General features: G+C 26.1%; 1 protein-coding gene across 1 annotated transcript; it reads left to right on the top strand.

Annotated features, from left to right (window-relative positions):
* Window positions 1–343: 343 nt before the first annotated feature.
* Window positions 344–1,383, top strand: LOC122721688 (probable xyloglucan endotransglucosylase/hydrolase protein 23). The gene is made up of 2 exons (XM_043950120.1): window positions 344–595; window positions 691–1,383. The coding sequence occupies exons 1-2, from the start codon at window positions 380–382 to the stop codon at window positions 1,273–1,275; spliced, it is 801 nt and encodes a 266-aa protein (XP_043806055.1). The 5' UTR covers window positions 344–379; the 3' UTR covers window positions 1,276–1,383.
* The last annotated feature ends 12,098 nt before the right edge of the window (window positions 1,384–13,481 follow it).

The raw sequence follows: 13,481 nt of genomic DNA, 5'->3' as shown, positions 1-13,481 counted from the left end.
ATCACGTCACTATGCTACATTAAAAAAATTCAAGCTATTACAATTTAAAATATTAAAGTTTAATTGATAAATTTTTAAAATTTAAGATACAATTGAAAATTTTTTTAAAGATTAGGATTTTTTTAATATTTCTTCTAAAATAAAAATTTATAATATTAAAAAAATATTTACATTATTATTATAAATTTTTAATTTTATTAATAATTTAGTATATTAATTTAATTTTAAATTAACCCACACTAATTATCATTATAATTTAAAAAATATATAATCAATAATATAGTTGAAAGTAAAAAAATATTATTTTACTTACATGATTAATAATTAATAAGATAAGCTTTTATGTTGTATAAATATCTCTGTTCTTGTCTCCTCTTTGATGGTTTCTTCTGCCAGCAACTTTTATAATGATTTTGATATTACATGGGGAGACGGCCGAGCTAAGATTCTCAACAATGGACAACTTCTCACTCTCTCCCTTGATCAAGCTTCTGGCTCTGGATTTCAGTCCAGGAATGAATATCTCTTTGCAAAGATTGATATGCAGCTCAAGGTTGTCCCTGGCAACTCTGCTGGCACTGTCACCGCCTATTATGTATGTTTTTCATTTCTTTTGCTACTGTTTCTGCTAATTATTTCAATTATGTGATTATAGTCATAACATTGTGGATTTTGAAATTGAATCTGCAGTTAAAATCAAATGGGTCCACTTGGGATGAGATTGATTTTGATTTCTTGGGAAATTTGAGCGGGGATCCTTACATCCTCCACACTAATGTGTTTAGCCAAGGCAAAGGTAACAGAGAGCAGCAATTCTATCTGTGGTTTGACCCAACTGCTGATTTCCACACGTATACCATTCTATGGAATCCCCAGAGGATCATCTTCTCTGTAGATGGCACCCCAATTAGAGAGTTCAAGAACTTGGAATCAATGGGTGTTCCATATCCAAAGAATCAGCCAATGAGAATTTACTCTAGTCTATGGAATGCTGATGACTGGGCAACAAGAGGTGGTCTAGTGAAGACAGATTGGAGTAAAGCTCCATTCACTGCTTCCTATAGAAACTTCAATGCAAATGCATGTGCTTGGTCTAATGGGGTATCTTCCTGTGGGACTTCAAACTCCATGACAAATTCATGGCTGTCAGAAGAGCTTGATTCAACAAGTCAAGAGAGGCTGCAATGGGTGAGGAAAAACTACATGATATACAACTATTGCACAGATGCCAACAGATTTCCCCAAGGCTTCCCTCCTGAATGCAACTTATCTTAGGCCTACAACACTGAGATTTCCTCATTTCTACTTGAACATATATTATTCTTTTATTCTTTTATTGGTTTTGTTATTTGAAAAAAACTATAAATTATTATTTCTCCTTAATCCTCTGTTCGCTATTTGGCTTTCTATTTTCAATCAGTAAGAAAAATATGCTAATGGAAATCGCATTTACACAGTTGTTGTATTCAAAATGAGTGTACAAAACTTTTAATTTATAAAATATAACTACTTATTTATAAATAAATAAAATATTGAAGCATAATTTATAAAATTATAAAGATTTATTTGTAAATAAATATATTATTTAGGATCAACTTGTGCAATTATAAGTGAGTATTTATAATTAATAAAATATTTGTGATCAAATTTATTATAGTATTAGAATAAATTAAACAAAATATAAAATTTAAATTAGAAAACTAAACGGGAGATTTAATCAAACTTGAGGGATTGTATTGCCTCTCTACAAGTAAGAGATTCAACAATTAAAGGATCAACAATATTCTAGAAAATCTTGCAACCCTAGACATAAGATTCTCCTCTACTGTTTCGGCCAATCATAGCACCTGCACTTTGAGAAATCTTTAAAAAACAACTCCATCAAAATTAAGTTTCATACAATTATTACCAAGAGGTTCTTAAGAGGATGGAGACTGGGTTGTTGTCTACTATGAAGATTGATTTGAGACATTGTGCAAGCTTGAATTCTTCAAAATATTTCAAGGCTGAATAATGGCTTCTTAGAATATTTCGTACCTCTTCCTCAGTGAAGTTGGTCGCAAGATATTCAGTTTTCACGAGTGAAAATCATCATCAATGAGTTGACTTACCCATAGAATTTAAGAGATCATGGCCATGTTTCTTTGAAGGCATACTAGGGAATGATTTCATTGTCCATCATGTTCTTTGTAAGGGATAATATGTCCATCTTCCAAGTACCATTGAATTCCTCTTTCTAGAACTGCTTGGCCCTATAAGATAATCTGCCATCTCCACAAAGTATTCCTTCATTGTCTTAATTGCAAAAACAAAGAAGAACGAAAATATATTCCTCTAAAAACTCGGCTAAAGAGAGATACAGATTGAGAAATTAATCTCCACCCTTGTTTTTCAAATAGAGCTATATATTAAAGCATTTCAGTTCTTAGATCCCAAGACACCCTGCAATTTGGAATCCCATAAATGTTTCTACCCAATCGAATGAAGTTCTTTTTTTCCTTATTTTTTATTGTTCCTATTAGAAATTAGCAATTAAGGCATTAATTATATATTAAAAGACTTACGAGTTAATGTGCAAGTTCATGTTTCTTTGCAGTGTGATAACCAAGCAGCCATTCATAAAGCTAACAACCCCGTTTTTCATGAAAGAACCAAGCATCGTGACATAGATTGCCATCTGGTCAAGAAACAACTCCAAAAAGTTTTTGTTACTCCTGTTCACGTGTCATCCACTTCTCAACTTGCGGATGTCTTCACTAAGCCATTGGCCACTCCACAGCTCTCTTTTTTGTTTTTAGGTTTAGGTTTCTCCCTTGAATCTTTAACTTAGTTTTTTAATCGAAAAGGCTGTGAAAATAAATATGCAAATTTACATTGTTTTGTTTTGACTCCAATTCTTTTAATAATTTCTAAAGTTATACCTATATCAATAAACAATACAATGGGTGTAAAATCTATAACTGAAACTTTAGGTATAAATCTAAATAAAAGCAATGGGTGTAGGAAAAATAAAAAGTGAACTAAATATGAATTAATAAATTTACTCATTTATTTATAAAAATAAGCCATTGAAATAATAGATCTATAAGGGTTATAAATAAAATAACATAAATTTGTATATGATTTTCATAATTTTTAAAGCAGAAGAGATAAAACTAAAAACAAAAAAGGCAACATACCAATAAAATTTTTGTGAATAGGATTCATGGTGAGGCAACTAATTAATCAAAATTTCAGAAATCTAAAGCTAAAAGTAGAAAGCAAAAGAGCATTGTGCAATGGACGGAGTGCATCAGCTTTACATACATGGTTGAGAATTATTCAACATACAAAAAAAATAAATGTAAACTAAAAAATACTTACAAGGTAGCCGATGATTAATTTATAACTATTGCAATCTTCTCTTCAGAGGATGACAAATTTTATAATTTTTGCATCAATTTACTTTTTGATTAATTAGTTAGCAAGTGTTTTTTTCACCATGAATCCCATGCACGTGCCACGCTCTCTTTTTTATTTTTAGCTTTAGGTCTCTCCCTTAAATCTTTAACTTGGTTTTTTAATTGAAAAGGCTACGAAAATAAATATGTAAATTTACATTGTTTTTTTTTTTACTCCAACTCTGTTTCAGTACAGTGGGTGCAAAATCTATAACTAAACTTTAAGTATAAATATAGATAAAAACAATAAGTGTTGGGAAAAATAAAAAGTGAACTAAATATAAATTAATAAATTTACCCATTTCTTCATAAAAATAAGCCATTGAAACAATAGATCACTATTCTACTGTTAACTTTACAAAAGATGCATATTTGAATTCTTTTTTTTCTAACCCTTAACTGATGAAATATCAAAAAAATAGGAAAATAAAAGTATTAAGAATTTATAAGGGTTATAAACAAAATAACATAAATTTGTATATGATTTTCATAATTTTTAAAGAATAAGAGATAAATCTAAAAATAAAAAAGACAACATACCAATAAAATTTTTGTGAATGGTATTCATGGTGAGCCAACTAATTAATCAAAAATTTCAGAAATCTAAATTTAAATGTAGAAAGCAAAAGAGCATTGTGCAATAGACGGAGAGCATTGGCTTTATATACATGGTTTCTACATACAAAAAAAATAAATGTAAAATAAAAAATACTTACAAGGTAGCCGATGATTAATTTACAATTATTGCAATTCTCTTTAGAGGAGAATAAATTTTATAATTTTTGCATCTCTTTACTTTTTGATTAATTAGTTAGCGAGTGTTTTTTCCACCATGAATCCCATGCACATTCCACAGCTCTCTTTTTTGTTTTTAGCTTTAGGTTTCTCCCTTGAAACTTTAACTTGATTTTTTAATCGAAAAGGCTATGAAAATAAATATTTAAATTTACATTGTTTTGTTTTGACTCCAATTCTTTTAGTAATTTCTAAAGTTATACCTATATCAATAAATAATACAGTGGGTGCAAAATCTATAACTGAAACTTTAGGTATAAATCTAGATAAAAGCAATGAGTGTAGGGAAAAATAAAAAGTGAACTAAATATAAATAAATAAATTTACCCATTTCATTATAAAAATAATAGATCCATATTCTACTGCTATCTTTACAAAAGGTGCATATTTGAATTCATTTTTTTCTAACTCTTAACTGTAGAAATATCAAAAATAAATAGGAAAATAAAAGTATTAAGAATTTATAAGGGTTATAAACAAAATAACATAAATTTGTATATGATTTTCATAATTTTTGAAGTAGAAGAGATAAAAGTAAAAACAAAAAATGCAATATACCAATAAAATTTTAGTGAATGTGATTCATGATTAGCCAACTAATTAATCAAAATTTCAGAAATCTAAATCTAGAAATAGAAAGCAAAATGTCATTGTGCAATAGACGGAGGGCATTGTGTTTATATACATGGTTGAGAATTGTTCTTCATACAAAAAAAATATATGCAAAATAAAAAATACTTACAAGGTAGCCGATGATTAATTTATAACTATTTCAATCTTCTCTTCAAAGGAGAACAAATTTTATAACTTTTACATCTATTTACTTTTTGATTAATTAGTTAGCTAGCGTTTTTTCCACCATGAATCCCATGCACGTCCCACAACTCTCTTTTTTGTTTTTAGATTAGGTCTCTCCCTTGATTCTTTTAACTTGTATTTTAATCGAAAAGGGTATGAAAATAAATTTGCAAATTTACATTGTTTTGTTTTGACTCCAACCATGTTTCAGTGTTGTGCTTTTCTTTTAGTAATTTAAAGTTATACCTATATCAATAAACAATACAGTGGATGCAAAATTTATAACTCAAACTTTAGCTATAAATCTAAATAAAATCGTGTAGGGTAAAATAAAAAGTGAACTAAATATGAATTAATAAATTTACCCATTTCTTTATAAAAATAAGCCATAGAAACAATAGATCCTTATTCTACTACTATATTTACAAAAGGTGCATACTTGAATTCATTTTTTCCTAACCTTTAACTGATGAAATATCAATAATAAATCGAAAAATAAAAGTATTAAGAATTTATAAGGGTTATAAACAAAATAACATAAATTTGTATATGATTTTCATAACTTTTGAAGAAGAAGAGATAAAGCTAAAAACAAAAAAGAAAACATACCAATAAAATTTTTGTGAATAGGATTGATGGTGAGCCAACTAATTAACTAAAATTTTGTAAATCTAAATCTAAAAGTAGAAAGCAAAATAGCATTGTGCAATGGAAGGAGAGCATTGGCTTTATATACATGGTTGAGAATTGTTCTGCATACAAAAAAAAATATATGTAAAATAAAAAATACTTACAAAGTAACCGATGATTAATTTACAATTATTGCAATCTTCTCTTCATATGAGAACAAATTTTATAATTTTTGCATCTCTTTACTTTTTGATTAATTAGTTAGCTAGCGTTTTTTCCACCATGAATCCCATGCACATTCCACAGCTCTCTTTTTTGTTGTTGGCTTTAGGTTTCTCCCTTGAAACTTTAACTTGGTTTTTTAATCGAAAAGGCTATGAAAATAAATATGCAAATTTATATTGTTTTGTTTTGACTCTAATTTTTTTAGTAATTTTTAAAGTAATACCCATATCAATAAACAATATAATTGGTGTAAAATCTAGAATTGAAACTTTAGGTATAAATCTAGATAAAAACAATTAGTGTAGGGAAAAATAAACAGTGAACTAAATATGAATTAATAAATTTACTCATTTCTTTATAAAAATAAGCTATTGAAACAATAGATTCATATTCTACTGCTATCTTTACAAAAAGTGCATATTTGAATTCATTTTTTCCTAACTTTTAACTGATGAAATTGAAAAAATAAATTGATAAATAAAAGTATAAATAATTTATAAGGGTTATAAACAAAATAACTAAAATTTGTATATGATTTTTATAATTTTTGAAGAAGAAAAGATAAATGTAAAAACAAAAAAGACAACATACCAATAAAATTTTTGTGAATAGGATTCATAGTGAGCCAACTAATTAATAAAAATTTCAGAAATCTAAATCTAAAAATAGAAAGCAAAATAGCATTGTGCAATAAACGGAGAGCATTGGCTACATGGTTTTAAATTGTTTTGCATACAAAAAAAATATATGTAAAATAAAAAATACTTACAAGGTTGCCGATGATTAATTTACAACTATTGCAATATTCTCTTTAGAGGAGAACAAATTTTATAATTTTTGCATCTATTTACTTTTTGATTAATTAGTTAGCAAGCGTTTTTTCCACCATGAATCCCATGCACGTCTCACAGCTCTCTTTTTTGTTTTTAACTTTAGGTCTCTCCCTTGAATTTTTAACTTGGTTTTTTAATCAAAAAGGCTATGAAAATAAATATGCAAATTTACATTGTTTTATTTTGACTCCAACCCTGTTTTAGTGTTGTGCTTTTCTTTTTGTAATTTCTAAAGTTATACTTATATCAATAAATAGTACAGTGGGTGCAAATATATAACTGAAACTTTAGGTATAAATCTAAATAAAAGCAATGAGTGTAGGGTAAAATAAAAAGTGAACTAAATATAAATAAATAAATTTACCCATTTCATTATAAAAATAAAAGATGCATATTCTACTGCTATCTTTACAAAATGTGCATATTTGAATTCATTTTTTTCTAACTCTTAACTGTAGAAATATCAAAAATAAATAGGAAAATAAAAGTATTAAGAATTTATAAGGGTTATAAACAAAATAACATAAATTTGTATATGATTTTCATAATTTTTGAAGTAGAAGAGATAAAAGTAAAAACAAAAAATACAATATACCAATAAAATTTTAGTGAATGTGATTCATGATTAGCCAACTAATTAATCAAAATTTCAGAAATCTAAATCTAGAAGTAGAAAACAAAATATCATTGTGCAATAGACGGAGGGCATTGTGTTTATATACATGGTTGAGAATTGTTCTTCATACAAAAAAAAATATATGCAAAATAAAAAATACTTACAAGGTAGCCGATAATTAATTTATAACTATTGCAATCTTCTCTTCAAAGGAGAACAAATTTTATAACTTTTACATCTATTTACTTTTTGATTAATTAGTTAGCTAGCGTTTTTTCCACCATGAATCCCATGCACGTCCCACAACTCTCTTTTTTTGTTTTTAGCTTAGGTCTCTCCCTTGATTCTTTTAACTTGTATTTTAATCGAAAAGGGTATGAAAATAAATATGCAAATTTACATTGTTTTGTTTTGACTCCAACCATGTTTCAGTGTTGTGCTTTTCTTTTAATAATTTAAAGTTATACCTATATCAATAAACAATATAGTGGATGCAAAATTTATAACTCAAACTTTAGTTATAAATCTAAATAAAAGCGTGTAGGGTAAAATAAAAAGTGAACTAAATATGAATTAATAAATTTACCCATTTCTTTATAAAAATAAGCCATTGAAACAATAGATCCTTATTCTACTACTATATTTACAAAAGGTGCATACTTGAATTCATTTTTTCCTAACCTTTAACTGATGAAATATCAAAAATAAATCGAAAAATAAAAGTATTAAGAATTTATAAGGGTTATAAACAAAATAACATAAATTTGTATATAATTTTCATAACTTTTGAAGAAGAAGAGATAAAGCTAAAAACAAAAAAGAAAACATACCAATAAAATTTTTGTGAATAGGATTCATGGTGAGCCAACTAATTAACTAAAATTTTGTAAATCTAAATCTAAAAGTAGAAAGCAAAATAGCATTGTGCAATGGAAGGAGAGCATTGGCTTTATATACATGGTTGAGAATTGTTCTGCATACAAAAAAAAATATATGTAAAATAAAAAATACTTACAAAGTAACCGATGATTAATTTACAATTATTGCAATCTTCTCTTCATATGAGAACAAATTTTATAATTTTTGCATCTCTTTACTTTTTGATTAATTAGTTAGCTAGCGTTTTTTCCACCATGAATCCCATGCACATTCCACAGCTCTCTTTTTTGTTGTTGGCTTTAGGTTTCTCCCTTGAAACTTTAATTTGGTTTTTTAATCGAAAAGGCTATGAAAATAAATATGCAAATTTATATTGTTTTGTTTTGACTCTAATTTTTTTAGTAATTTTTAAAGTAATATCCATATCAATAAACAATATAATTGGTGTAAAATCTAGAATTGAAACTTTAGGTATAAATCTAGATAAAAACAATTAGTGTAGGGAAAAATAAACAGTGAACTAAATATGAATTAATAAATTTACTCATTTCTTTATAAAAATAAGCTATTGAAACAATAGATTCATATTCTACTGCTATCTTTACAAAAAGTGCATATTTGAATTCATTTTTTCCTAACTTTTAACTGATGAAATTGAAAAAATAAATTGATAAATAAAAGTATAAATAATTTATAAGGGTTATAAACAAAATAACTAAAATTTGTATATGATTTTTATAATTTTTGAAGAAGAAAAGATAAATGTAAAAACAAAAAAGACAACATACCAATAAAATTTTTGTGAATAGGATTCATAGTGAGCCAACTAATTAATAAAAATTTCAGAAATCTAAATCTAAAAATAGAAAGCAAAATAGCATTGTGCAATGGACGGAGAGCATTGGCTTTATATGCATGGTTGAGAATTGTTCTGCATACAAAAAAAATATATGTAAAATAAAAAATACTTACAAGGTTGCCGATGATTAATTTACAACTATTGCAATATTCTCTTTAGAGGAGAACAAATTTTATAATTTTTGCAGCTATTTACTTTTTGATTAATTAGTTAGCAAGCGTTTTTTCCACCATGAATCCTATGCACGTCTCACAGCTCTCTTTTTTGTTTTTAGCTTTAGGTCTCTCCCTTGAATTTTTAACTTGGTTTTTTAATCAAAAAGGCTATGAAAATAAATATGCAAATTTGCATTGTTTTATTTTGACTCCAACCCTGTTTTAGTGTTGTGCTTTTCTTTTTGTAATTTCTAAAGTTATACTTATATCAATAAATAGTACAGTGGGTGCAAATATATAACTGAAACTTTAGGTATAAATCTAAATAAAAGCAATGAGTGTAGGGTAAAATAAAAAGTGAACTAAATATAAATAAATAAATTTACCCATTTCATTATAAAAATAAAAGATGCATATTCTACTGCTATCTTTACAAAAGGTGCATATTTGAATTCATTTTTTTCTAACTCTTAACTGTCGAAATATCAAAAATAAATAGGAAAATAAAAGTATTAAGAATTTATAAGGGTTATAAACAAAATAACATAAATTTGTATATGATTTTCATAATTTTTGAAGTAGAAGAGATAAAAGTAAAAACAAAAAATACAATATACCAATAAAATTTTAGTGAATGTGATTCATGATTAGCCAACTAATTAATCAAAATTTCAGAAATCTAAATCTAGAAGTAGAAAGCAAAATATCATTGTGCAATAGACGGAGGGCATTGTGTTTATATACATGGTTGAGAATTGTTCTGCATACAAAAAAAAATATATGCAAAATAAAAAATACTTACAAAGTAGCCGATGATTAATTTATAACTATTGCAATCTTCTCTTCAAAAGAGAACAAATTTTATAACTTTTACATCTATTTACTTTTTGATTAATTAGTGAGCTAGCGTTTTTTCCACCATGAATCCCATGCACGTCCCACAACTCTCTTTTTTGTTTTTAGCTTAGGTCTCTCCCTTGATTCTTTTAACTTGTATTTTACTCGAAAAGGGTATGAAAATAAATATGCAAATTTACATTGTTTTGTTTTGACTCCAACCATGTTTTAGTGTTGTGCTTTTCTTTTAGTAATTTAAAGTTATACCTATATCAATAAACAATACAGTAGATGCAAAATTTATAACTCAAACTTTAGTTATAAATCTAAATAAAAGCGTGTAGGGTAAAATAAAAAGTGAACTAAATATGAATTAATAAATTTACCCATTTCTTTATAAAAATAAGCCATTGAAACAATAGATCCATATTCTACAACTATATTTACAAAAGGTGCATACTTGAATTCATTTTTTCCTAATCTTTAACTGATGAAACATCAAAAATAAATTGAGAAATAAAAGTATTAAGAATTTATAAGGGTTATAAACAAAATAGCATAAATTTGTATATGATTTTCATAACTTTTGAAGAAGAAGAGATAAAGCTAAAAACAAAAAAGAAAACATACCAATAAAATTTTTGTGAATAGGATTCATGGTGAGCCAACTAATTAATTAAAATTTTGGAAATCTAAATCTAAAAGTAGAAAGCAAAATAGCATTGTGCAATGGAAGGAGAGCATTGGCTTTATATACATGGTTGAGAATTGTTCTGCATACAAAAAAAATATATGTAAAATAAAAAATACTTACAAAGTAACCGATGATTAATTTACAATTATTGCAATCTTCTCTTCATGTGAGAACAAATTTTATAATTTTTGCATCTCTTTACTTTTTGATTAATTAGTTAGCTAGCAATTTTTCCACCATGAATCCCATGCACATTCCACAGCTCTCTTTTTTGTTTTTGGCTTTAGGTTTCTCCCTTGAAACTTTAACTTGGTTTTTTAATCGAAAAGGCTATGAAAATAAATATGCAAATTTATATTGTTTTGTTTTGACTCTAATTTTTTTAGTAATTTCTAAAGTAATACCTATATCAATAAACAATATAGTTGGTATAAAATCTTGAACTGAAACTTTAGGTATAAATCTAGATAAAAACAATTAGTGTAGGGAAAAGTAAACAGTGAACTAAATATGAATTAATAAATTTACTCCTTTCTTTATAAATATAAGCTATTGAAACAATAGATTCATATTCTACTGCTATCTTTACAAAAAGTGCATATTTGAATTCATTATGAAATAGAAAAAATAAATCGATAAATAAAAATATAAATAATTTATAAGGGTTATAAACAAAATAACTAAAATTTGTATATGATTTTTATAATTTTTGAAGAAGAAAAGATAAATGTAAAAACAAAAAAGACAACATACCAATAAAATTTTTGTGAATAGGATTCATAGTGAGCCAACTAATTAATAAAAATTTCAGAAATCTAAATCTAAAAATAGAAAGCAAAATAGCATTGTGCAATAAACGGAGAGCATTGACTTTATATACATGGTTTTAAATTGTTCTGCATACAAAAAAAATATATGTAAAATAAAAAATACTTACAAGGTTGCCGATGGTTAATTTACAACTATTGCAATATTCTCTTTAGAGGAGAACAAATTTTATAATTTTTGCATCTATTTACTTTTTGATTAATTAATTAGCTAGCGTTTTTTCCACCATGAATCCCATGCACGTCTCACAGCTCTCTTTTTTGTTTTTAGCTTTAGGTCTCTCCCTTGAATTTTTAACTTGGTTTTTTAATCAAAAAGGCTATGAAAATAAATATGCAAATTTACATTGTTTTATTTTGACTCCAACCCTGTTTTAGTGTTGTGCTTTTCTTTTTGTAATTTCTAAAGTTATACTTATATGAATAAATAGTACAGTGGGTGCAAATATATAACTGAAACTTTAGGTATAAATCTAAATAAAAGCAATGAGTGTATGGTAAAATAAAAAGTGAACTAAATATAAATAAATAAATTTACCCATTTCATTATAAAAATAATAGATCCATATTCTACTGCTATCTTAATAAAAGGTGCATATTTGAATTCATTTTTTCTAACTCTTAACTGTAGAAATATCAAAAATAAATAGGAAAATAAAAGTATTAAGAATTTATAAGGGTTATAAACAAAATAACATAAATTTGTATATGATTTTCATAATTTTTAAGTATAAGAGATAAAAGTAAAAACAAAAAATACAATATACCAATAAAATTTTAGTGAATGTGATTCATGATTAGCCAACTAATTAATCAAAATTTCAGAAATCTAAATCTAGAAGTAGAAAGCAAAATATCATTGTGCAATAGACGGAGCGCATTGTGTTTAAATACATGGTTGAGAATTGTTCTGCATACAAAAAAAAAATATATGCAAAATAAAAAATACTTACAAGGTAGCCGATAATTAATTTATAACTATTGCAATCTTCTCTTCAAAGGAGAACAAATTTTATAACTTTTACATCTATTTACTTTTTGATTAATTAGTTAGCTAGCGTTTTTTCCACCATGAATCCCATGCACGTCCCACAACTCTCTTTTTTGTTTTTAGCTTAGGTCTCTCCCTTGATTCTTTTAACTTGTATTTTAATCGAAAAGGGTATGAAAATAAATATGCAAATTTACATTGTTTTGTTTTGACTTCAACCATGTTTCAGTGTTGTGCTTTTCTTTTAGTAATTTGAAGTTATACCTATATCAATAAACAATACAGTGGATGCAAAATTTATAACTCAAATTTTAGTTATAAATCTAAATAAAAGCGTGTAGGGTAAAATAAAAAGTGAACTAAATATGAATTAATAAATTTACCCATTTCTTTATAAAAATAAGCCATTGAAACAATAGATCCATATTCTACTACTATATTTACAAAAGATGCATACTTGAATTCATTTTTTTCTAACCTTTAACTGATGAAATATCAAAAATAAATCAAAAAATAAAAGTATTAAGAATTTATAAGGGTTATAAACAAAATAACATAAATTTGTATATGATTTTCATAACTTTTGAAGAAGAAGAGTAAAGCTAAAAACAAAAAAGAAAACATACCAATAAAATTTTTGTGAATAGGATTCATGGTGAGCCAACTAATTAATTAAAATTTTGGAAATCTAAATCTAAAAGTAGAAAGCAAAATAGCATTGTGCAATGGAAGGAGAGCATTGGCTTTATATACATGGTTGAGAATTGTTCTGCATACAAAAAAAAATATATGTAAAATAAAAAATACTTACAAAGTAACCGATGATTAATTTACAATTATTGCAATCTTCTCTTCATATGAGAACAAATTTTATAATTTTTGCATCTCTTTACCTTTTGATT

The sequence above is a fragment of the Manihot esculenta genome, chromosome 14 (assembly GCF_001659605.2).
Source record: "Manihot esculenta cultivar AM560-2 chromosome 14, M.esculenta_v8, whole genome shotgun sequence".
Classification (NCBI taxonomy): domain Eukaryota; kingdom Viridiplantae; phylum Streptophyta; class Magnoliopsida; order Malpighiales; family Euphorbiaceae; genus Manihot; species Manihot esculenta.
The sequence above is the reverse complement of the archived record's forward strand: the minus strand, read 5'-3'. Positions and strand labels throughout refer to the sequence as shown.

What these genes read in the sequence shown, in the direction of transcription:
- LOC122721688 (XM_043950120.1), top strand. Translation starts at nt 380, where the DNA reads ATGGTTTCTTCTGCCAGCAACTTTTATAATGATTTTGATATTACATGG. An exon ending in GCACTGTCACCGCCTATTAT is followed by an intron (nt 596 to 690) that starts GTATGTTTTTCA and finishes TTGAATCTGCAG; the next exon opens with TTAAAATCAAATGGGTCCAC.